This window comes from Monodon monoceros, unplaced genomic scaffold, assembly GCF_005190385.1.
Source record: "Monodon monoceros isolate NGI ecotype Baffin Bay Population unplaced genomic scaffold, NGI_Narwhal_1 Super_Scaffold_7, whole genome shotgun sequence".
NCBI lineage: Eukaryota > Metazoa > Chordata > Mammalia > Artiodactyla > Monodontidae > Monodon > Monodon monoceros.
In genome coordinates, this window is record NW_021703784.1 from 13,783,020 (window position 1) to 13,804,554 (window position 21,535).

Genomic DNA, 21,535 nt, shown 5'->3' on the forward strand with positions numbered 1-21,535 from the left:
CTTCTTTCCTTAAAGGATGGGACATAGTAGTAATTGCCATACCTCTTTTTAACACTAGCAAATAGCTAGTTAAATAAATAGTATATATCACTTACAATTATTGTTTTTGGTATTAATAGATACCAAAATAATAATGGCATCTATTGTGGACAAGATACTATTTCATAGGCATAACTGTGTTAGGATCACACATGCAATTCCAACAGATACACAGTTTGTGTTATAAAGCATATTTATAGAGATGTAACCCCAGTGTAATCTGGAGCCATATGCTATGGCTGGAAGGATATCTGTGTTTAAATGTTAACAATTACTTCTAGGAGGTGGGACCCCGTCCACCAATTTGTTATTGTGGTGATTAGCTTCTCCAAATTTTAGAATTCTACATCTTGTATACTTTTTTAAAAGAGGGGAAAGTTATTATCAGGTGTCTAATTTCCACTTCACTTACGAGAATCTCTTAAGGGATATAATTTGGTTTTAGTGGCAAGCAGAAAGTTAAGTCTCCAGATAAGCAACATTCTTATGATCACAATCGTTGTTCCGATTAGAACTCAACCTATAAAAGTATAAAACACAAGTCGACAATAGAAGAGCTTGAAGTCATATAAGACAACGGCAAACATTTTTTTTTTTTCTATACAACACTGATTTTCCCTAAGAATTCCTTCCTAGGAGTTTTAGATTGCTGTGGATTCCTAAGTAGAAAAAGCCATTAAAAAACATACTTAAGTGTATTTTCACAAAATTCATTTTAATGTTTAGGCTGAGTGTTCAACTCTAGTGTTCAACCTTCACTGCAGGGCTTACAATGAGATTGGACACTGTGTCAATAATGGGAAAAGAAAGATGAGTTACACATGGCCCCTGTTCTCAAGGAGCCCTTGGCAGAGTGAGGCAGATATGAACACAGGCCTCGCAACGTGAAAGCAACCAGACAAAGGTGTAGTATAAAGTACTACAACAGGGAACAATCTGTTCTCGTGTGGGTCATTCACTTGTTCATCCAACAAATATTTACTGAGCACCTACTATATCTCTCACATTCTTTCCATCTCTCCACTGTGCCGGACAGAATCTTGGGAAAACAAAGGTGAACAAGACAGGAAGGTACCCGAGACAGAAAGGTCTCAGACTTTTTTTAAAAAAATAAATTTATGTATTTATTTTTGGCTGAGTTGGGTCTTTGTTGCTGCGCGCGGGCTTTCTCTAGTTGCAGTGAGCGGGGGCTACTCTTCGTTGCAGTGCACGGATTTCTCATTGCGGTGGCTTCTCTTGTTGCAGAGCATGGGCTCTAGGCACATGGGCTTCAGTACCTGTGGCTCGTGGGCTCTAGTGCACAGGCTAAGTAGTTGTGGCACGTGGGCTCAGTAGTTGTGGCTCGCGGGCTCTAGAGTGCAGGCTCAGCAGGTGTGGTGCATGGGTTTAGTTGTTCTGTGGCAGTGGGATCTTCCCGGACCAGGGCTCAAACCCATGTCCCCTGTGTTGGCAGGCGGATTCTTAACCACTGCGCCACCAGGGAAGCCCAGGTCTCAGCTTTAATGTCACAGAACCCTTGGACCCTTACCTAATACCATACATAAAAATTAACTCAAAATGAGTCAAGGACCTAAACGTAAGACCTAAAACTATAAAACTCTTAGAAGAAAACATAGGACAATATCTTCATTACACTGAATTTAGCAATGATTTCTCGGATATGACATCAAAGGCACAGGTAACAAAAGAAAAAACAGACAAATTGGACTTCATGATGATTAAAAAATTTTGTGCATCGATACTATTTAAAAAAGCTAGTATTCAGTGATTTCTCTGAATTCTATCTCAAATCCCTTCAGTCAGGATAATGATCTTAATTTGGCATATTAGGGTACTTAAATAAATCATGTCAGGTTCATTACTTTATTTTTATTTTTTAATTTTTGGCTGCACCACACGGCTTGTGGGATCTTGGTTCCCCGATGAGGGAACTGAACCTGGGCCCTCGGCAGGAAGAACAGAGTCCTAACCACTGGACCGCCAGGGAATTCCCAGGTTCATTATTTTAATTAATCCTCACAACAAATTTTGAAGGTTGCATTAATATGCCCACTTAAGGAGATTAAGCCTTGAAGAAGTAAATTAGCTTGCACCTGAAATAATACTGATAGCAAAAGGGCAGAAATGGGACTTGAACTCAGTTTCTGTCTCCAGAGTTCATGGTTTCTAACCACCATTCCATGTGGCAGCAAAAGACATGGATAAATGAAAGCAATCTTTGTGCCGTTGGCAAAAAGGGCTGAGCTACTCAATTTGAGACTGAGAACACTGAGCTTGGGATGCTGGTTTCCTCCAGGAGCAGAATCTTACACATATTATCAGTAATCGTTTCAGAGTGACTCCTGGGAGAGGCCATGTACAAATTTAATTATAGTTCACCCAATGACTGCCACCGTTGGACAGAGCAGGACCTATGAACCATATTTTCCTGCCCCCAAAATATCTCCCTCACCAATCTAAAAAAAACAAAAAGCAAAAAAGACACTATCCAGAGTAAAAATGGAGGCAGCCCACAGAATAGCAGCAAATATTTGCAAATCATGTATCTGATAAGGGATTAATATCCAGAATACATAGAGCTTCTAAAACTCAACAACAAAAAAACAACCTACCTGATGAAAATATAGACAAAGGACTTTGAATAAACATTTCTCTAAAGAAGATATATAAATGGCCAATAAGCACATGAAAAGATGCTCGACATCTCAAGTCATTAGGGATATGTACAGAAAACAATAAGTACTGGTGAGGATACGGAGAAATCGGAATTCTTGTGTACCATTCGTAGGAACGTAAAATGGTACAGCCACTGTAGAAAACAGTATGGTGGTTTCTCAAAAAATTAAAAATAGCATCAGCATATGATCCAGCAATTCCACTTCTGGGTATACACCCAAAAGAATTGAAAGCAAAGTCTTAAAGAGATCTCTGTACACCCATGTTCACAGCAGAATTATTCAAAAAAAAACAACAAAAATTTGGAAGCAATCCAAGTGCCCACAGATGGATCAACTGATAAAGTAAATGTGATACACACACACAATGGAATATTATTCAGCCTGAAAAAGGAAGTAAGTTCTGCAACATGCTACAGCAAGGATGCACCTTGAGGACATTATGCTGAGTGTACTAAGCCAGTCACAAGAGGACAAACACTGTATGATTCCACTTATATGAGGTACTTAAAATAGTTAAAAATCACAAAGACAGAAAGAATAATGGTGGTTACCAGAAGCTGGGGGAAGAGGAGAATGGGGAGTCATTGTTTAATGGATACAGAGTTTCAGTTTTACAAGATGAAAAATTATGGGGATGGATGGTGGTGATGGCTGCACAACAAGGTGGATGTATTTAACACCACTGAACTGTATACTTAAAAATAACTAAGATGAGATATGAGGATGTATGTACATGTATAGCTGATTCACTTTGTTACACAGCAGAAACTAACACACCATTGTAAAGCAGTTATACTCCAATAAAGATGTGAAAAAAAATAAAAGAATAATTAAGACAGTAACTTTTATGTTATGTGTATTTTACCACAATAAAAGATATTCATCTGTAAAAGAAAAAAACGAATGAAGTACTGAGACAATGTTACAGTAGAGAGAAATCTTGAAAGCATCATGTTAAATGAAACAAGCCAGTCACAAAAGGCCACATATTATATGATTCATTTCTGTAGGAAATGTACAGAATAGGTACATTCAGAGAGACAGAGAATAGATTAGTGGCTGCCAGGCGCTAGGGCTGAGGAATGACTGCTAGTGGGTATGGGGCTTCTTTAAGGCATGATGAAAATGTTCTGCAATTACACAGTAGTGATGGTTTACACAACTCTGTGAATACACTAACAGCCATCGATTTGTATGCTTTAAATGGGTAAACTGTGTAGTGTAAGGTTTATATCTCAATAAATCTGTGAAAAATGATTTTTTTTTTAAAAAAAGGTTGATTTTTTTTTTTTTTGGTGAAATCAACCCTGTAGCTTAGACCCACAAGTTGCCAGAGGATACTGAGACAGGAGTAAAATGACCGCTGCAGCATTACCTGCAAATGAAAGCTGCTTTAGGCGGGCGTTTGACCGAGCCTCCTGGACTTTGTCTGTCAATGACTTCCAGGCATCTGTGAGGAAATAAGATAATTCAGTCAAACATCTCTTAATACCAATGATGTGAAAAGATCCCCTGCTAGAACAGCTTTTTGTTGTTTTCTTAGTTTAAGTCAGTTCAGTGAATAAGAAAGAAGCTGGGAAGGTGCCCCACCCAACTGTGCTCCTTTCTGCTGCAAAGGATACAAAAGCGGTGAGGAGGTTCCCACCTTCTGAAAATGACCCCTGCATCCTCAAAGCACTCACTTCCCCTGAGGGTAGTCCAGGTCCCAAACCTGAATGTGTGGTATTAACTCTACTCCCTGTACTGCTAACCAAAACAATACCAGCACTAACGGTTAACCAGGACTGTGGGAAGGAGATCACAACCTCTCAGTTCCTTACAACTAAGGGGTGTAACTAGAAAACCTTTACAATCCCTTCCAGCTCTAACCTAAGAGTCTACGATCTCTTCCTATCTGTTGGATTTTTCCCACACTCCACACTCAATACATCTTATGCAGAATGTGTACACTCAAACTAGTTATTTTTTTGTTCTCCTCACATATGTTTTTTTTTTTTCAGTCACCCAGGCCGGAATCTTCGGAGGCATCTTTGAGTCCTCTCTCTCTACCCTCTATATCCAAGCAGTCATGAATGCGTCTGTTCTTCTCTCCTTTCCTTTCTTCTTCTACTGGAAGTGGGCTTTATTACCTGACATCTCTATTGCAGTAATACTCTCACTAGTGGTCTCTTGCCTTCTAGTGTCTCCAATTCAATCTATCTCATATGCAGCTGCTCACATAAATGGTACTACTGCAGCCCTAGCTGAGCAGAGCCTGTGCTGTTGGGCTGACCTAATTTAATCCACTCACCTTCGATACTTTCCGCACAGATCTGAAAGCCATCGTCACTTGAAATTTCAAAAACAAGTCCTTTTTTGGGCTTTTTCTCAGCAATGCTTTCCTTCCGCTTCTGTTCTTGCTGGAGCCAAAGCATCAGTGGAGAGCTGAAATTACTTTCTTCTTCTTCCGCTGTCTTAGGTTCTGTGAGGGAGAAAATAGATAGGGGCCAAAGTGGATGCCATAGCAAACACTTACTGAGGACTTTATGCACGTTTTATCTCCAAGCCTAACGACATTACACAGCTGGTTTTATTACTCCCACTTACAGATAACAAACCTGAGGTTCAAAGAGGTGGAGCAGCTTGCCTGACGTTATAGCTAGGAAGTGACCAAAACTAGAATTTTTTTTTTTTTTTTATGTGAAGTTATGCTGTCTCTCTGGTAGTTTCTGGTATGACAATCTGACAGTTTTCCAATAAGTAATTGCCCTCAACAGAGTCAAAGCTAAAAAATAACGATGGTTAACACGTATGAAACACTACATATGAGGCACTCTTCTAGGAACTTCCTGTATTAACTCAGATAAACCTCACAACAATCCAATGAGGTAGGTGAGAAATGATCTAAACTTTAAAGGTGAGAAAACTGAGGCAGAGAGAGGTTAAGCAGCCCATGTTCATAGAGCTAGTAAGTGGTAAAGCTGGGATTTCAACCTATTTGACTGCAGAGTCTGTACTCTCAGCCACCACCCCTCACACTGCCTTCTTACAGAGACGTATCAATCCTCTCCAGGAATCAGCAAAATCAGCAGAATGTGACTGCATCCCAAATCGTATGGCTAAGCATTTTCTCTGCCTGGTTTTCTTCTGGGAATCCCCTCAACGGAAAAGGACAAAGTCTTATATCCAGAGTTCTCTAGTCTTGAAGTGACTAGTTGTTTACTGATGAAATTCATCAGGACAGAAGCGCTATGGAGATGTATCTGGAGCCATAACCTAAATCTGGCTATATTATATAATAAAAATGGTTCTTGGTCTTCACTAGTGACAACTAAAGGATGAAGACAGCTTATTGTGAGCTATTTCAGTCACACTGCTGTTACAGCAAACAGAGCAGAAGAGTATTTATAGGTTTTAGTTTCGTGTCCTTTGGCCAATCACTAAACATCTTTAGCGCTTTGGCTTTTTTTTTTTTTTTTTAATCTAGAAAATCAGTAGGTAGAGAAGGTGACTTTTACAGTACTTCTGGCTTGGAAATTCTGATTCTAACCCGTTACCCACCCACATACCTGAATTTTCTTGTTCATCTGCTGGATTCTGTGTTGTCTGAATCTCAGGAAGAACAGCCACTTGCCTACATGAAAAGAAAACCAAATGTGAGATGTAACACCAGCTAGTTCTTCAATTCAAAGATAAAAACTGTCCACAATCTACCATACAGCTGTATCAGTTATACAAAACAACCACTAGACATGAACCACAGGATGCTTTGTGAACAACCTGTTGAATGAACACACCACCACACTACTGTAAGATACATAACATCAACTATCTTTTGTGAGATTCTCTCCCAAACATTTGACATGAAGTTTCTGCTTTTGGAGTTGTAGACTGTGTCCTTAAAATTCTTCTCATACCCTTAGCTGTTAGAAAAAAATAAAAGGACGCTTGTGAGAAGCAGTTCCGGAGTTCCTTAAGTGAATTAGCTGGTTTAATTAAAAACAAAAGCTGGGCTTCCCTGGTGGCGCAGTGGTTGAGAATCCGCCTGCTGATGCAGGGGACGCGGGTTCGTGCCCTGGTCCGGGAAGATCCCACATGCTGCGGAGCGGCTGGGCCCGTGAGCCTGCGCGTCTGGAGCCTGTGCTCCCGCAACGGCAGAGGCCACAGCAGTGAGAAGCTCGCGTACCGCCAAAAAAAAAAAAAAAAGCAGCCTGCATGATGAACCAGTAAATCATACGTATTTTCACCTTTTACAATTAAATAGATCCTGCAAACAATTCAGATGCAGATCAAGAGGGAACTAGTTAAATAAATTACTGTAGGTCTACACAACAGAACTGGAGGCAGCCATTAAAAAATGAAGTGGCATAGAGATATGTGCACAATACAATAGCTGAAAAAAAAACAAGTATAGAACAGTATGCACGGCATTATTTATTTTATGTAAAAGGTATATACGGGGGCTTTCCCTGGTGGCGCAGTGGTTGGGAGTCCACCTGCCGATGCAGGGGACACAGGTTTGTGCCCCGGTCCGGGAGGATCCCACATGCCGCGGAGCGGCTGGGCCCTTGAGCCATGGCCGCTGAGCCTGCGCATCCGGAACCTGTGCTCCCCAACATGAGAGGCCACGACAGTGAGAGGCCCGCGTACCACACACACACACACACAAAAAGGTATATACATATTCAAATGTACACCATGCATATCTGTATGCATAGAAATGTTGGTATGAATGAAAACAAATTACAAGCAACAATTACCTCTAGGCAATAAATTGGGAACAGGGTAGGCAGGAAGAACGTGGAACCGTTACCCATTATTTAAATAATTCTGTGGGGTTTTTTTTCTTTACAAGCATGTATTAATTCCATTAAAAAAAACTTTGGCCAAAAAAAAAAAAAAAAAAAAACAACACAAATCAGGAAGGACTATTTTCTAAATGAGGTGGACAGAACTGAGTGCTTCACCTCAGGGAACTAAGTCTTACACTTACCCTGCAGGCTGCCCACACTCTTTCTGTGGTGACTGCTCCACGTTAGCTATATCCTGCTGCTCAGCCTCTGCTCCTGGAGCCCTGGAACAGAATCATTTGTATCTTTTCAAGAAAAACAACAGTAAATATGTACCCAACAAGGAGGTCAGTCTAAAGAAGACTCTAACAGGATCTGATAAAATTTATGGGCTGAGAAAAGTAACCTGTGGTGATACGGGTTAGACAGTGGTTACCTTGGGGGGTACTGACTAAGAGAGGGCACCAGGAGCCTTCTGGAAGACTAGAAATCTTTTGTTATGATCTGAATGGCAGCTACATGGATGCATACCTAGGTAAAAATTCACTTTGTGTACTTTATGTATATTTTAATGAAAATGTTTCAGAAAAGGACACCATGAGATCTACAACAGGTGGTTTTGCCCTCCAGACAGGAATAATCATCCCTTAGTATCCTAACTAAGCCTCAGCGAAAAAGAAACAGGCGCAAACAGCAGCACTGTTCTAAGTCAGAGCAAAGAGCAATGAAAGACGTGGTTCTGGGCTTCCCTGGTGGCGCAGTGGTTGAGAGTCGGCCTGCCGATGCAGGGGACACGGGTTCGTGCCCCGGTCCGGGAGGATCCCACATGCCGCGGAGCGGCTGGGCCCGTGAGCCATGGCCGCCGAGCCTGCGCTTCCGGAGCCTGTGCTCCGCCAAGAGGAGAGGCCACGACAGTGAGAGGCCCGCATACCAAAAAAAAAAAGATGTGGTTCTATCCAAGGGACCAACTGCCAACGGATGGAACTAAATTTTACTCTATAAATCAGCACTGTGAGGGGAAAAAAAAAAAAAAAAAGAAAATCAAATCAAAGCCCAGAAAACCCAAGTAATGCAACGTGGGCAGAGGTGTGTCCCTCCCAGAAGACCACTTCAACAGCCTCTAATCCAGAGCATGAAACCCCTCAGACCCAGCAGAGCCAAGGTCTGCATCTCTCACCCTGTGACTGAGGTCAGGGGTGTCGTGTTGGCTTCTTGGTCTGGAATGTGTGCTTCAGAAGAACTGGTCCGCAAGTGGGAAACTTTGTGCTTCTTGCCACTCCCTTTGTCCAAGGGCAGCTGAATCCGTTTGATTTTTGGTTTGGGTTTCATGGGCCCCGGCACTGAGGGACTTGCTGACTGCTGTCCAGAGGACGGAGAGCCCCCAGGAGAGGTGGAGCTGGCTTGCATAGCTGAGGATAAAGCCTTATTCTGCTCCAGCCCCATGCTATTAGGAGCATCTGCCGTCTGGGTAAAGTTGGAGCCCTGGGTCCCTGGAGCAGAATCAAGATCCCGCTGGGAAGAGAGAATCCCGGTTTTGCTGGCGAGGAGCTGGTTCACATGCTGGAGCTGATAGTGTTCTTCCGCTTCCCCTGAAGGCGAAGCAGCTGTTATGCCCGCAGTCTGAGTCGAGGGGAGCACACAGATGCTAGATGCTGCCGTCATTGCAGCAGTAGCGGGAGTCTGTGACGTCCCCAGTTGTGGAAACATTCCTGAACTTGGCGGTAAAGCCACAGGCTGGTCTTGAATCCCCAGGCTCTGCTGGCTGGCTTTGATTAAAAGATTGCTTATGGAGCCGATATCTGGGCTACCAAGCAACCTCGGGTTGGTTAACGCGACATGCCCTGGAACGGACGCGCTACTTGTAGGGGCGGTTGTAGTTTGCATGGATACAACGTTCAAGACGGAGGAACCGGAGGCCAAGCCAGACACAGGCCCTGACGTGAGGTGGCCGGTATCCTGGCTCATGGTGGCTGCACCCGCCGCCGGGGCAGCAGTTCCTCCCACACTCTGTGGTAACAGGGGCGCCTGTTCAAAATACATGATGCCGGACTTAGACCTTTTTATGATGTTGGGGACAGTTCGGTGAGATGAAGTATTAAGTGACCCCAAGTCTAACAGATTGGGATGATTTGGAAGCTGGGAGGGTGTGAAGTTAATCAATGTCATGTTGGAAACCACGTCGGAAGGGGCGATGTTTGAAGGGGTACTAGAGGGAGCGAGTTTTTTATTCTTTCGGGTCTGCAGGCGAGATATGGGTCTTTTCTTGAGTCCAGAGGATGGAGTGGCCACTGTGGTACTGAGATCTGTCCTCTGGCTGGCTTCTGAGACCAAAAGCTGGGGATCTGGAGGAGGCTGGACCCCGATAAGCAGGCCTGAAGGAGGACTGTTGATGTTTGGTGGGAAGCTACTCTGAGTAGCTGCAGGGAAGGAATGTAAGTGCTGGTGATGAGGCATGGGGAGCAATCCTTTGCTAGCAGGAGGGAATAAAGCCTGGGAAGTCGGCAGGCTTGGACTGAGTCCTGTGGTTAAGGTGAGACCACTTCCCATGGGCCCCAATACTGACGTGTTTGTCTCCATCACACTGGGTGCAGAACTAACAGAAGAGGTCAGCTGGATTTTTTGGGTCACTCCATTCGGAAGAGTCTGGAGAACATAAAGTGGCTGCATGTTCTGGTTAACGACAATGAGTTTCTCGGTGGCTGGTTTCAGGTGGGGCGGAGTGGTCTGGACAGCGGCATTAGAAATCTGAGACGGGCCAGGGCTATCGGTAGAGTTGGGCACGTATTTCTGGTTCTGGATAGGAACGGTAGGGGAAACAGGTACCTGAAGGCCAGGGGTGCTACTATTTCTAGTTAAATCCTGATTGTTGCCATGACCTTGCTCCACCGAACCACAAGGAGGGCTGGAGATGTGGTCTGCATCCATGTGACCTTGGATAAAGTGGTCAGGAGTCATGTGGCCTTCAGGGCTGGGATCTACTCCTGGACTCAGCAGGGAGGAGTCACCTTCAGAGGAGGCCACAGATTTTTCTGGGATGGTTCCTCTCTTCTCTCCTGAGTCTGAGATTACAGCTAGCCTACTGGGGTTCTGGCTCGGGACAGTGGGACTCCGGGTGGTCAGGACAGAGAGGTCTGACGGCAGCTCTAGTGGCAACTCGAACTGCTCCTCTGCTGAGATGGAGGAAGAGACACTGCTGTCCACGGCTTCCGTCGTCGGCAACTGCTGAGAAAACACTTCGAAAAGACCCATGTCTTTTTCACGATTACTATCAAGACCCAAACCTTCGCCAAGATTCAGGAGTTCCGACGAAGAGGACTCTGGGCTCTCACCCAAAGCCTGCATGGACGGAGTATTCTTCAGTACAAAGTCCATAATGTCTGAGGGCAGGATGTTCCCACAGTCGTCACTGTTGTTGTTGTCTGAATCCGATTTCAGGAGCTCAGTATTATAGGTGTCCAGTAAGTTTTTGTCTGAGGGGGTGCTTGTGTGGACCCTGCGGCTTGACTCCAATGAGCTGAGCTGAGCTTCCAAGGAATCCTGTCCCTGTGTTTTCACTCTGCTCACAGCGTGGCAGTTATCCATCTTTGGCTCATTTTTGTGGCCCACAGAGCTCTTAATGACGTGCTCTTTCTCACCAGTGTCTTCAGGCCGATCCATCTTCAAGTTCTCTGTTCCGTTTTCTTTACTGTTTCTTTTTGGGATCTGGCTGCCTTTCCTCGTTGTGGCTGTGACGCTAGTATCACTCTCTGTCCCATCGTCAACACCATCCAACTGTGAGATTTTTGGGAGGTCACATTGCTCCTCCTCCCGAAATAAATTATGGGGTGTCAGCCGTTCCTCTCCACCTGAAGAAATCACTGTCCTAGTGAAATTGTAATAGTATAAATCGTCTTCGTCGGAAGTGCTCAAGTCATCGGCCCCGTCCACCTGTCCTTCGGCGGATCTCTTGCCTCGCTTCTTCCCAGTTGAGCTGCTGTAAAACGGAATGTCTTCTTCGCCATAGGACCTTACTCCATAGAGTGGGGTGAGCCCAAAGAACATGTTAGAACGTGCCCGGGCACTGCGACGGGGGTATCTCCTCTTGAAAGAGCCATCCTCCTGAGTTTTGGGGCCATCTGGAAGCATTAGGTTTCTGTCCTGTCTGTCCTGTACTGGAAGATTCTGATAGTTATTACTTTGAGAATCCTGGGATGAGGTATTATTCGGGCTTGCTTGGGCGACTGGACCATCTCCTGGACCTTCGGAAGTGGAAACTGGTTCTGTTGGAGATGCTGACTCTATCTGCAAAGGGGAAAGAGGACTACTTTCTTTTAGGGTATTCTTGGACTGACTCTCACCCTCCATTTTTAGAGGTGTCAGTGTTACTTTGACTGTGCGTTTCCGGGGTGTCTGTAATTCCTTGGCAGACCCTTCTACTTGCATGGATGGAGCTTTGGGGACTCCTGGAATAGAATGGACTTTGTCCCCAATCTTATCAGAGGAGACATTATTACATGGTCGTTGCCCCATGAAGTCAGGAGGCAAAACTTCATCAACAAACTCTGGCTTTAGGTTTCCTTCCTCACCAGTTGCCACCTGACCAGGTTCCAAAAAAGATTTACTGGAATGCTTTTCTTTGAACATTTCTTTAGAAGATTTTTTCCCTTTCTGTCTCCTGTCTCTGGAGCTGGATCCCACATGTTCGTTGATGATGGACGATCTGTTGCTCACTCCAGATAGCTTCAAGGTTTTGACTTCAGTATCTTCATCGGGAGGGGAGTTTGCTGACTGGTTGGAATCTGTCTGTTGGTCTCGATCATTCCTCTGCCCTCTCAAATGGAGTGGCGGGAACGGGAGGGCCTCTTTAGAAGAAAATGGCACTGAAGACAGTTCAGCAAAAGTGCCCGTTTTACTAACATTTAATTCTCCAGCTGTTGCATTATGAACCTGTGGGGCCAGTTTCGGAAGGCCAGGGTAAGCCACATTATGTGCCGATCCCTCTGAGTTCTTGGAACTCGGCATTTTGGTCTTCTCTCCCTTCGAAGAGGAGCTCTTGGATGTTGAGTCTGAAGCACTGGAATGCTTCATTTCTGAAGATGAAGAGCCATCGAAGTGACTGGTTTTAGTGCCCATAGTAACTACCGTCCTTTGCAGATGTGAAGAGGTGGGAGTGTTCTGCCCTAAATTAGTGTTAGAATTCAGTGGCCCTAAGACATGATCAACCGCTTTGGCACTTGACTCGAGATCTGCAGCGGTCCCTACGGTGGCGACTGAGGAAACACTGTTCCTGGAGTAAGCGCTCCCAGTTCTCATTGGAGACATTATCCGGAGTTTAGACCGCTGGGGTGACAGGGAAGAAGTACTGTGACGCCTGGAGCCAATGCTTCGAAGTCCAGAGGAGAGTAAAGGGTCACCCACTGTGACTATCTCATGAGTGGTTGGGGTAGGGCTTCCTAAACGAGAGAGAAAGTAATAAAGTCCATTACAGATCGGACACATGTGCTATACCACTGGTTTCAATGACTTGGCTAGGTATGTTTACAGCTAACGGAAAATCAACGTTTTCCATTGGCAGAAGTCACCACGATAAAGGTGCCTGACAGCATTACAAACTAATCTTTGAGCTGACCTCCTTGGGTCGGGTAGGTCAGTGAAGTCCTTTACCTGCAGAAGGCAGTGGCCGACAGCCAGGGGATCTCTGTGTTGGAGAATAGCTGGGTGTTCGAATCCTAGGGACCTTTGAGATGACGTGATAGAAACAGGAACCAGAGGTTTGTGAATGAGGAGGTCGATCTGGTGACGGAGGGCTTACAATTTCAGCTGTGTTTTGACTTTCTTTAGGTGAAATTTCTGTGGCAGGAAATAAAAACTCTTACTAAAAAAGTTTAATTAAGATATCAAACAAATGAACCAAGAAAAAGCCAGCTGTCAGGTAAGTACCAAAACAGAAGCAAATGTGACCTCCCAAAGCAATGCCTTTTTCCCACCCGTCAATCACAATATTCCCCCCAAATCGAATTCAAGTCCCACCTTGATTAAAGACTAACCTGCAAAAGATGTTGGACTGTGAGCAATGGTCCTGTTTTCATCATGCTCAACAGTGCTGTTGATATCTGGCTCTACAACCGGAGGACGGCATTCCACTATCTTGCACGTGTACACGCAGCGTTTGCGAGCATCCGTGGTGCTCCAGTACACCCGAGAACACCTGCACGCAGATGGTAACGATCACCGTGAGTGCGAGGACAGAAGCAGAGACTGACATTTGTCAAAACCTCTTCTCAGCCTAGGTTCCCTGGCCTCCTTGCTTTACAAAATTTAGCTTTATTTCATGGATTCTTATTAGAGGGTCTCTTGGTTAGGGTCTTCCAAGTTTTTTGAAGTCCTTGGTTTTTCCTGGCCTCTCAGAAAACAGCATCAAATCCTTTTTTATTGTGTTGTAAGCAGGGGACAAAATTAGTAAAACAGCCTAAAATGCAAAGAAAAAAAAAAAAAAACTAACTATTGATACTACAAGAAATAGTTATTGGCCTTCAGGAAGGGATAACTGCCCCACCATGTGTACAAAGTGAGGAAAGAACAAACCTGGCATGTTTCCTTTGGGAGAAAAGCCCCACGAGACAAGAGAAATGGAACTGCTTCAAATCTGCTGGATGCTGATGGAGCCTAGCTCTTTAAGAGCTGCCAGCTAAATGTGGAGTAGAGACTGTGTTTTCACAATTGAAATGCAGAATAAATCAGAGTATATAGAACAAAAGGGAGACTCCAAAGGGGAAGAGAGAGGAAGCGAATTTTAAATTTATATCGTCAGTTTGCTAGAAGTTTAAACAATCTGCTTCATGTGGGAAAGATTACAAATTCTTACTGGACTATTTGATTGTTATTGTAGGGGTTATTTTTAGAAGGACCTATAAAATGTAAAATGAGGACAGAGGCATGAGGTGTTTGATCCCTGACAGCAAACTGGACTTCTGAACTGAAGTGAACAGAATTTAGTGGAATCTTAAGAGACTGGCCTGGTGTTCTACCTAGGTTTTATTTGGAAATGATTCTGAAATTATGTCAACAATACTTTCCTTCTACAACGGGATCTAGCTGACATAAAATGATACTTTAGTCCCAATCTACGAGAAGTAGCAAAAAAAAAAAAAAGGAATTAGTTAAAAGTCGCTAACAAGTATGGCTCTACCTTTAATGGCCTACTCACTGCTTCAGGGTGCTCAAGGGGTGGGGCTGCTGTCTTCTCTCTACAGAGCTACTTACTGATATCCAATAGGAAAGAGCTTATCCTCACAGTCAGAGAGATCGTTCAGAATCCCTAAGCAGTCAATTGTCATGGAGCCTGAGTAAGAAAAGAAGAACTGATCAGAGGCAATCATGAGAAGGCCCACTTTCTAACTGAACACTAGGAAGTACCCCAGTGCCACAGCCAGCCTTCCCCGACAACCAAGGCCCGTGTCATACCAATCATCATGTGGATATTTTCTGGTTCTAAGCCACTGAGAAACTTCCTTCTCAAGCTGATTCCTTCAAAGTCCACAAACACTCTTCTAAAAACTTCAAATCCATTCTCAGGAACCACCTTAAATGAAAAGCCAGGGTAGCTATTAGGCTATCCCTTTTACACACCATACTCATGATACTGACTCAGAGGGAAAGTGCAGAGCATATCTCAAAATCACCCTTCTGTTTCACTAGCAGTGCCTCTGTTATTCCTCCTAAGAGGAGGTGATTCTAGGAATACCTAGAATCACCTACTAGGAACACCTAGGAGGATGGTGAAATACAGTTTACCATCTTGCTATTTTCAGCCTCTTTTCCTAGAGAATTCAAAAAGCAGCTAAAGCTGTCTCACCTCGCCTTTGATCAAATCCCGATGTCGTTGGCAATATACTTTTTTATCATCCAGAAACACACAGTTCTTGGCTCGGGAACACATGAAATGATAGTTGCTGGTGCAGGATGTGAGGCAGCAACCCACAGTGGCTCCTGGCTTTTGGCAGAATTCACATCTCTAACAACCCAGAAAGAACAGAGTCCAAGTCAGACTTTCAGAAGTTTTAGCCATTTTCCATCTCCCCTAGAGAGTCACCCCATTCCGGGTTTCCCACAATTCGTTTCGCTATTGCTAATCTGCTGAATTACAGAGAAGTGATACGAGCCATAAAGCCTCCTCTACAAATCCTTTCTTTCCTAGGGCCCATGCGGCCTATGATTATTAAATTGAAATATTACAATTTGATTTAGAACTTGAATCAAAACAGTTTTTTCTAGGATGCACAATTGATTTAGAGAAGATGAAACTTCTAAGATCGATGTTAAAAACATCATCTTGGAAGAAAGCTGTTATATCCAAAAGAACTCAGTTCTGGTAAGATTATACTAGTCAGAGACGTAACAGTTCTTAATTACTAGGCTTAACTGATGAATTTATGTGATTCAAAGATTTCCTTCAACTAGGCTATATGTTACTACCTCATTCTGTCACAGTCACAGTCTGGGCTCCTCTCCAGGGAAGACTTTTTATTTGTGCTCTCTGCACATTTTACTTATGTTTCTTATGCATGTGCTATTTTTTGTTTCTTCCCGATAATCCTTCATTTTCTCCCCCCATCAAAATATAGCTTTAAAATTTTTACTCCTTCATAGCCTTTTCTGATTACTCTAAGCTGCTACCAATCACTTTCTACATCTCCGTGTATGTATTTTGTGGGTTTATCCTATGGAGCCTCAGAGTGCTGATTCAACTGGAACCTCTGAGGTCATTTTGTCTAAATCACTTAATAAATTAATACCTTTCTGGGGCATCTGAATTATCTCCCCAACTGGATAAGACTTTGTTTTCTATTTCTTTTGTACCCATCCTCCAAGGGTCAGACTAGCAATCTGCCTACAGGGTACACCAATATTTGCTGCTGGCTAACCATTCTGAAGGAGCTATGAGAAACACCAGCGAGGCAGCATTTAGCCCCAGAAAGAACATCTGGACACTGAGACGGAGTCTCTTCCGTAACATTCACCCACAGGTTCTTACCAGCTGCTTGCCCCTGATCACGGCCATATGCACATTCTTCAGTGATCCATCATCATCTTCGAACACTTCTGCCGACCACAAAGCGCAATTTACATGTGTCCATTCGTTTTGGCCAATGTATAGCAAACGGCCAGCATCCTATGAAACAAGAGATTTCCTTTTTTCTTTGAAGAATATAATGTCAAATAGGGTCTTCCTTGGTATTAGCTTTACCTCATTCAGGATAACTTCAGTAAATCAAGCCTAATTCTTTAACTTAGGGGTGCACACAAAAATCACAATTCAAAGTTTCTTTGTTTTCACTTCTCACCTTTTTCGATTACCTTTTCCACAGGCTGGAAATATTTTATAATCATAAAGGATTAAAGAACAAGCAATATGTGTTAGGTTTACAGAAGTGCCCACTGACTTCTTTAATACCATATTTCAAAGCCAGTTCTCTCAGCTTGCCTTAAAAACCTTTTTTAAAAAAACTGTAAGCTTACTATGTGCCAGGACCCAAATAAGGCTTTACATACATTATTTCCTTTAATCCTCATAACCATTCTGAGGTAAGATTATTATTATCCTCATTTTAAAAATGAAACTGAGGGTCAGAGAGGTTAAACTCTTTGCCAAGGTCAACAAGTAGGCGGCAAAGCACAGCAATGAATCCAGGCAAACCGCCAGACCCGGGGACCTTAACCACACTGCTAACAACTACATGAAACACAAGCTATTTAATGCGCAACTTCTGTTTTATTCACTTTCATAGAATCTTTTTTTGAGGAACTGCCAATAGAAATTACAAGATATCAGCACGTTAATTTAAGGCAACTCATCTTTTAAATCAATTAAATCAGTTATAGAAAAATAACCCCCAAATGCCACAAACTAAGTGACAAATATTCACTGAATAAACGGCACTGGTCACCAAGTTTAGACGCAAAGAGGTCGTTATTGGCTAGTCTACCAAGCAGGACGGACCCAGTGCACCAAGGTACTTACATTAGCACTGTCGTCACCGTACGTCAAACACAATGCACACTGTCTATTATCTTCTATGCCTGGGGGTGGGTTCAGTTCTGGACTGTCTTCTCGACTCCTATCAGTACCTTGGAACCCAGAAGACATACAGTTAAAATTGGCAATACTATGTCTGATACCCAGGAAAAAAGAAAACAATTCAGCTTAAATAGCCTAGAGCCTATGAAATCAACACTTTCAAAAAGTGTTCCAAGTTACGCTACCTTACTATCCGTTACGTTACTTGTATCAATTCTCTGTTAACATTCCAAGTGAAGCAAAAATAATGATTTTATTACATTTAAGGATCACTGGGAAGTTTTTCCAATACGGAAGTACATTAAATTTAGAGTCACAAAGTCAATCATTTGCACCCAGAGAGAAATGGATAACAAGTCTTCGTTTGGTGTCTTACTCAAAATTGGTGGTGTAGGAGGATGCAGAGGAGTTGGTGAGTCTGGCTCTCCAGGCCCTTTAGGTTTGGGAGCTGGAATGATTTTCTTCATTAAAGGAGGCTGCTCAGTGTGGCTGTTTTCCTCTCGCTCCTGCCACTGAGCATAATTATGGTCAAGTGAAGGTGGAAGCACTGCGTTTGGTAACATCCCACTGCTGGAAATAATTGATTCAACAAGTATTTATTGAACTCCTACAAGATACCCAGAACTGTACAAAACAGTCAAATTCTTGATATCATCAGGTCTCAGGCCTGGGCATAAGCCTTTCACAGACTGTAAGAACAAGTCACAGAATTTGAAAGCTGCCTACACAGGACTTTATTATTTTTAAAAATATAATCCCGATGTATTGTGACTCTTGGTTAAACATCTAGAAACAAATGATAACCTTATCAATGCGTCAAAAGGATTTACTGGAATAAAAATGTAAGGTTATACACGGAGAATCAAGAACTGTTGAGAACTACTGAGCCTGTGCGTCTGGAGCCTGTGCTCCGCAACGAGAGGCCGCCATAGTGAGAGGCCCGCTCACCGCGATTAAGAGTGGCCCCCACTTGCCACAACTAGAGAAAGCCCTCGCACAGAAACGAAGACGCGACACAGCAAAAATAAATAAATTAATTAATAAACTCCTAAATAAGATAGAACCCGGTTATAGCTGGGCTATATATATAGTACATGTATTGTACATATGCCACAAGTTCCCTAAAACAACAAATACATAAATAAAGAAAAAAAGGGCAGCAGACTGCAATAAACATTAAGTGTTGTCTCTAAACCAGCAATAAAAAGGCATTTCAGGGCTTCCCTGGTGGCGCAGTGGTTTAGAATCCGTCTGCCAATGCAGGGGACACGGGTTCGATCCCTGGCCCAGGAAGATTCCACATGCTGCAGAGTAACTAAGCCCATGCACCGCAACTACTGAGCCTGCGCTCTAGAGCCCGAGTGCCACAACTACTGAAGCCCGTGTGCCACAACTACTGAAGCCTGTGCGCCTAGAGCCCACGCGCCTAGAGCCCGCGCTCTGCAGCAAGAGAAGCCATGACAATGAGAAGCCCGTGCACCACAATGAAGAGTAGCCCCCGCTCGCGCAACTAGGTGCTCATGCAACTAGAGAAAGCCCACACACAGCAACGAAGACCCAACACAGCCAAAAAACGAACAAATAAATAAATAAATTTATTTTTTAAAAAAAGGCATTTCAAATGATTAATCTTTAATATTAAAACCTAGTTTAAAAAAACCCCTCAATCTAAAAATATAAGAGCGTTCAGATTTCTAGCTGATGAAGCGAAAAAAAGTAATACTGAATTTACTCACTTGCTTGATACTTTATTTGGCTCCCAAAACCTGGACTTTTTGACACTGAACCATGGAAAAACACGTTCCATTTGCTAACAGAAAAACAAACAAACAAAATGTAAGCATGTGACCATTCATTTGGAAAGCACATAAAAACCAACAACTTCACACCAGCTTCTCTGTCAATATGAGGGTGATTTCAGGCCACCAAAGGAAAGATCCATCCACTCTGGAACCTCACTAATCTCCTCCCAAAGAATCAGAGGAACGAATTAAACGAAAAATGATTTATACACATGACAAAGCAAAACATAGATGAGAACAAGTCTGTTCTGTTCATGTGGTAACAACCCACGGATTAAGCATCAAAGACATGAACTATTAATATCATTCACCCGAATAAAGAAGGACTTGACCATGCTGTTGGCTTTTTTAATCTCTGGCTGCCCTCCATCTGAGTTAATGGCTGCTTGAATGATCTTCACGATATCATCACTGAACTCCAACTGTATACAAAAACAAAGCATTAATTATTCATAGAACAGTGTGCTCTCAAAACCACTTCCTCTTCCCTCCTAAATCATCCAGCACAGAGAACCAATAGAAAACGGACACCCCATTTTAATACAGTGCAATTTCTCTTCAGTGGAGGCCTTTGGGATTCAGTTCATAATTAACTTGTGGCAGCCAAGACATGCCAGGCTAATAAGGTAAGAATGCAGATAAATTAGCTGTATCCTGGTAAGTTACCAAACAGGGCCACGATTTTTTACTTAGACTAAAATGAATAAACAACTGAATAGCAAACACGGACCATGACATAACAGATGATCATTTCCTACACTTCCTTAAAATCATAAAATTAAAAGGCATCTATCTAGAAATGAACATCCATTATAAAAAGACATATTATTCAGATGTGATCTCAAAAGGGGCAAACCAATTAATTGCACATTAGTAATTTTCCATAAACAGTTTTAATATAAAAATAATTTTAATATAAAAATGATTTTTGAAGAACTCAGGTGAAAGCCAAATAAAAAGACACTACCTTCCCTATCATAACCCGTCTCTTCCAAAACACAGAACTAAAATGACTCACATATTTTTAGGTATTTAAAACCACATGACATTTCTAAATACAATACAAACCATCCTTTAATGCTAACACCCAGCCTCATCCCCCAAAAGACCCAAGGAAGCTAAACTGGAGCTGGAAATTTGGGTAGTTTGCTGTATAGACATACCACAGATGTGTAGTTCCCTTGGTCCATTTTCCTCTTGACTCCTTCCAGATCTAAAGGCTGTTGATCTTCCTGTTTGCTGACCTCAGTAAGCACTGGTGGATCAGGCCCTTCTGGGGAGCTGCGGGAAGGTATACTCTCCTCTGTCTCAGGATTTAAGTCCGGAGGTTTGGCAGCCTGTCGTCAGGAAAGATATGTTTCTTTTATCTAACACTGAAAATGAGGCACCTATGTAGATCCTACTAAAATGAATAAAGATGGTACTAAATGATGCGTATTATAAAACCTAAAGAACTTGAAAATAATCAGAGATTTCTCAAATACTAGAAAAGGAAAGTTAAAACAAGCTGGCTATCTAATAGCTTGGCTAGGCTCACTAAGAAGCTTTGCTTGGTAACTCCCAACCTAGTATGAAGAAACAGAAACTGTCCAGTTCCTTTTGAGTAAGACACAGATACAGCTAATTTTCCTATTCAAAAAACAGACTCTGTTAAAAGATAAAGCAGCGGCCTAGCTCTGAGTTAAAGCTATCCATGTGGTTCTTCCAACATTATACCTGTGTTCCCAATGACTACTTTATGTAGCTAGTTCATGACTTAAACGGACAAGAAGCAGTGATTTTCAAATCGTGTCCTGAGGAGCCCTGGAACTTTCCTGGAGCCGAAGGGTCTCTGGCCCCACTACCACCCTCACAGATCAGGCCGCCATCCTGCTCCCTCTTGCCTCGAGCACCACCACTGCCTCCTAACCACGGCTCCTGCCTGTAGGCTCAGTCCTCTCCAATCCTTCCTCTCACTCCAGTCAGAATCATTTTTTTATTTTTTTATTTTTTTCTAAGAAGCAGCTCTGATCAGGTTACTCTTTTGGGTGAAGTCTTTCATTGGGCTCCCCATGGCCTTCAGAATACAAAGTCCAAATTTCATATTACAACAGCAAGACTTTTGAAAGAGATATGGCTCCTTCCTTCTTCTTACCCCAGAGAAGGGTTTTACTCTTGGTGCTAAAAATTTTCTTAATAGCCTAAGGCCAA

The 21,535-nt window shown here is 42.9% G+C and overlaps 1 protein-coding gene across 3 annotated transcripts in view; it reads right to left on the minus strand.

The window, feature by feature from the left end:
* KMT2A (lysine methyltransferase 2A) overlaps positions 1-21,535 on the minus strand; it is a 74,294-nt gene that overhangs the window by 6,725 nt on the left and 46,034 nt on the right. For all 3 annotated transcript variants that reach the window (XM_029207809.1, XM_029207810.1, XM_029207811.1), the window contains 16 exons: positions 20,509-20,682; positions 19,657-19,767; positions 19,280-19,353; positions 17,920-18,113; positions 17,487-17,593; positions 16,500-16,637; positions 15,321-15,479; positions 14,930-15,047; positions 14,729-14,807; positions 13,513-13,673; positions 13,130-13,315; positions 8,664-12,918; positions 7,690-7,770; positions 6,266-6,330; positions 5,008-5,178; positions 4,093-4,167 (listed from right to left, as the gene is read on the minus strand). In XM_029207809.1, the coding sequence (XP_029063642.1) occupies positions 4,093-4,167; positions 5,008-5,178; positions 6,266-6,330; positions 7,690-7,770; positions 8,664-12,918; positions 13,130-13,315; positions 13,513-13,673; positions 14,729-14,807; positions 14,930-15,047; positions 15,321-15,479; positions 16,500-16,637; positions 17,487-17,593; positions 17,920-18,113; positions 19,280-19,353; positions 19,657-19,767; positions 20,509-20,682 (6,148 nt within the window). The remainder of the gene's footprint in view (positions 1-4,092; positions 4,168-5,007; positions 5,179-6,265; positions 6,331-7,689; positions 7,771-8,663; positions 12,919-13,129; positions 13,316-13,512; positions 13,674-14,728; positions 14,808-14,929; positions 15,048-15,320; positions 15,480-16,499; positions 16,638-17,486; positions 17,594-17,919; positions 18,114-19,279; positions 19,354-19,656; positions 19,768-20,508; positions 20,683-21,535) is intronic.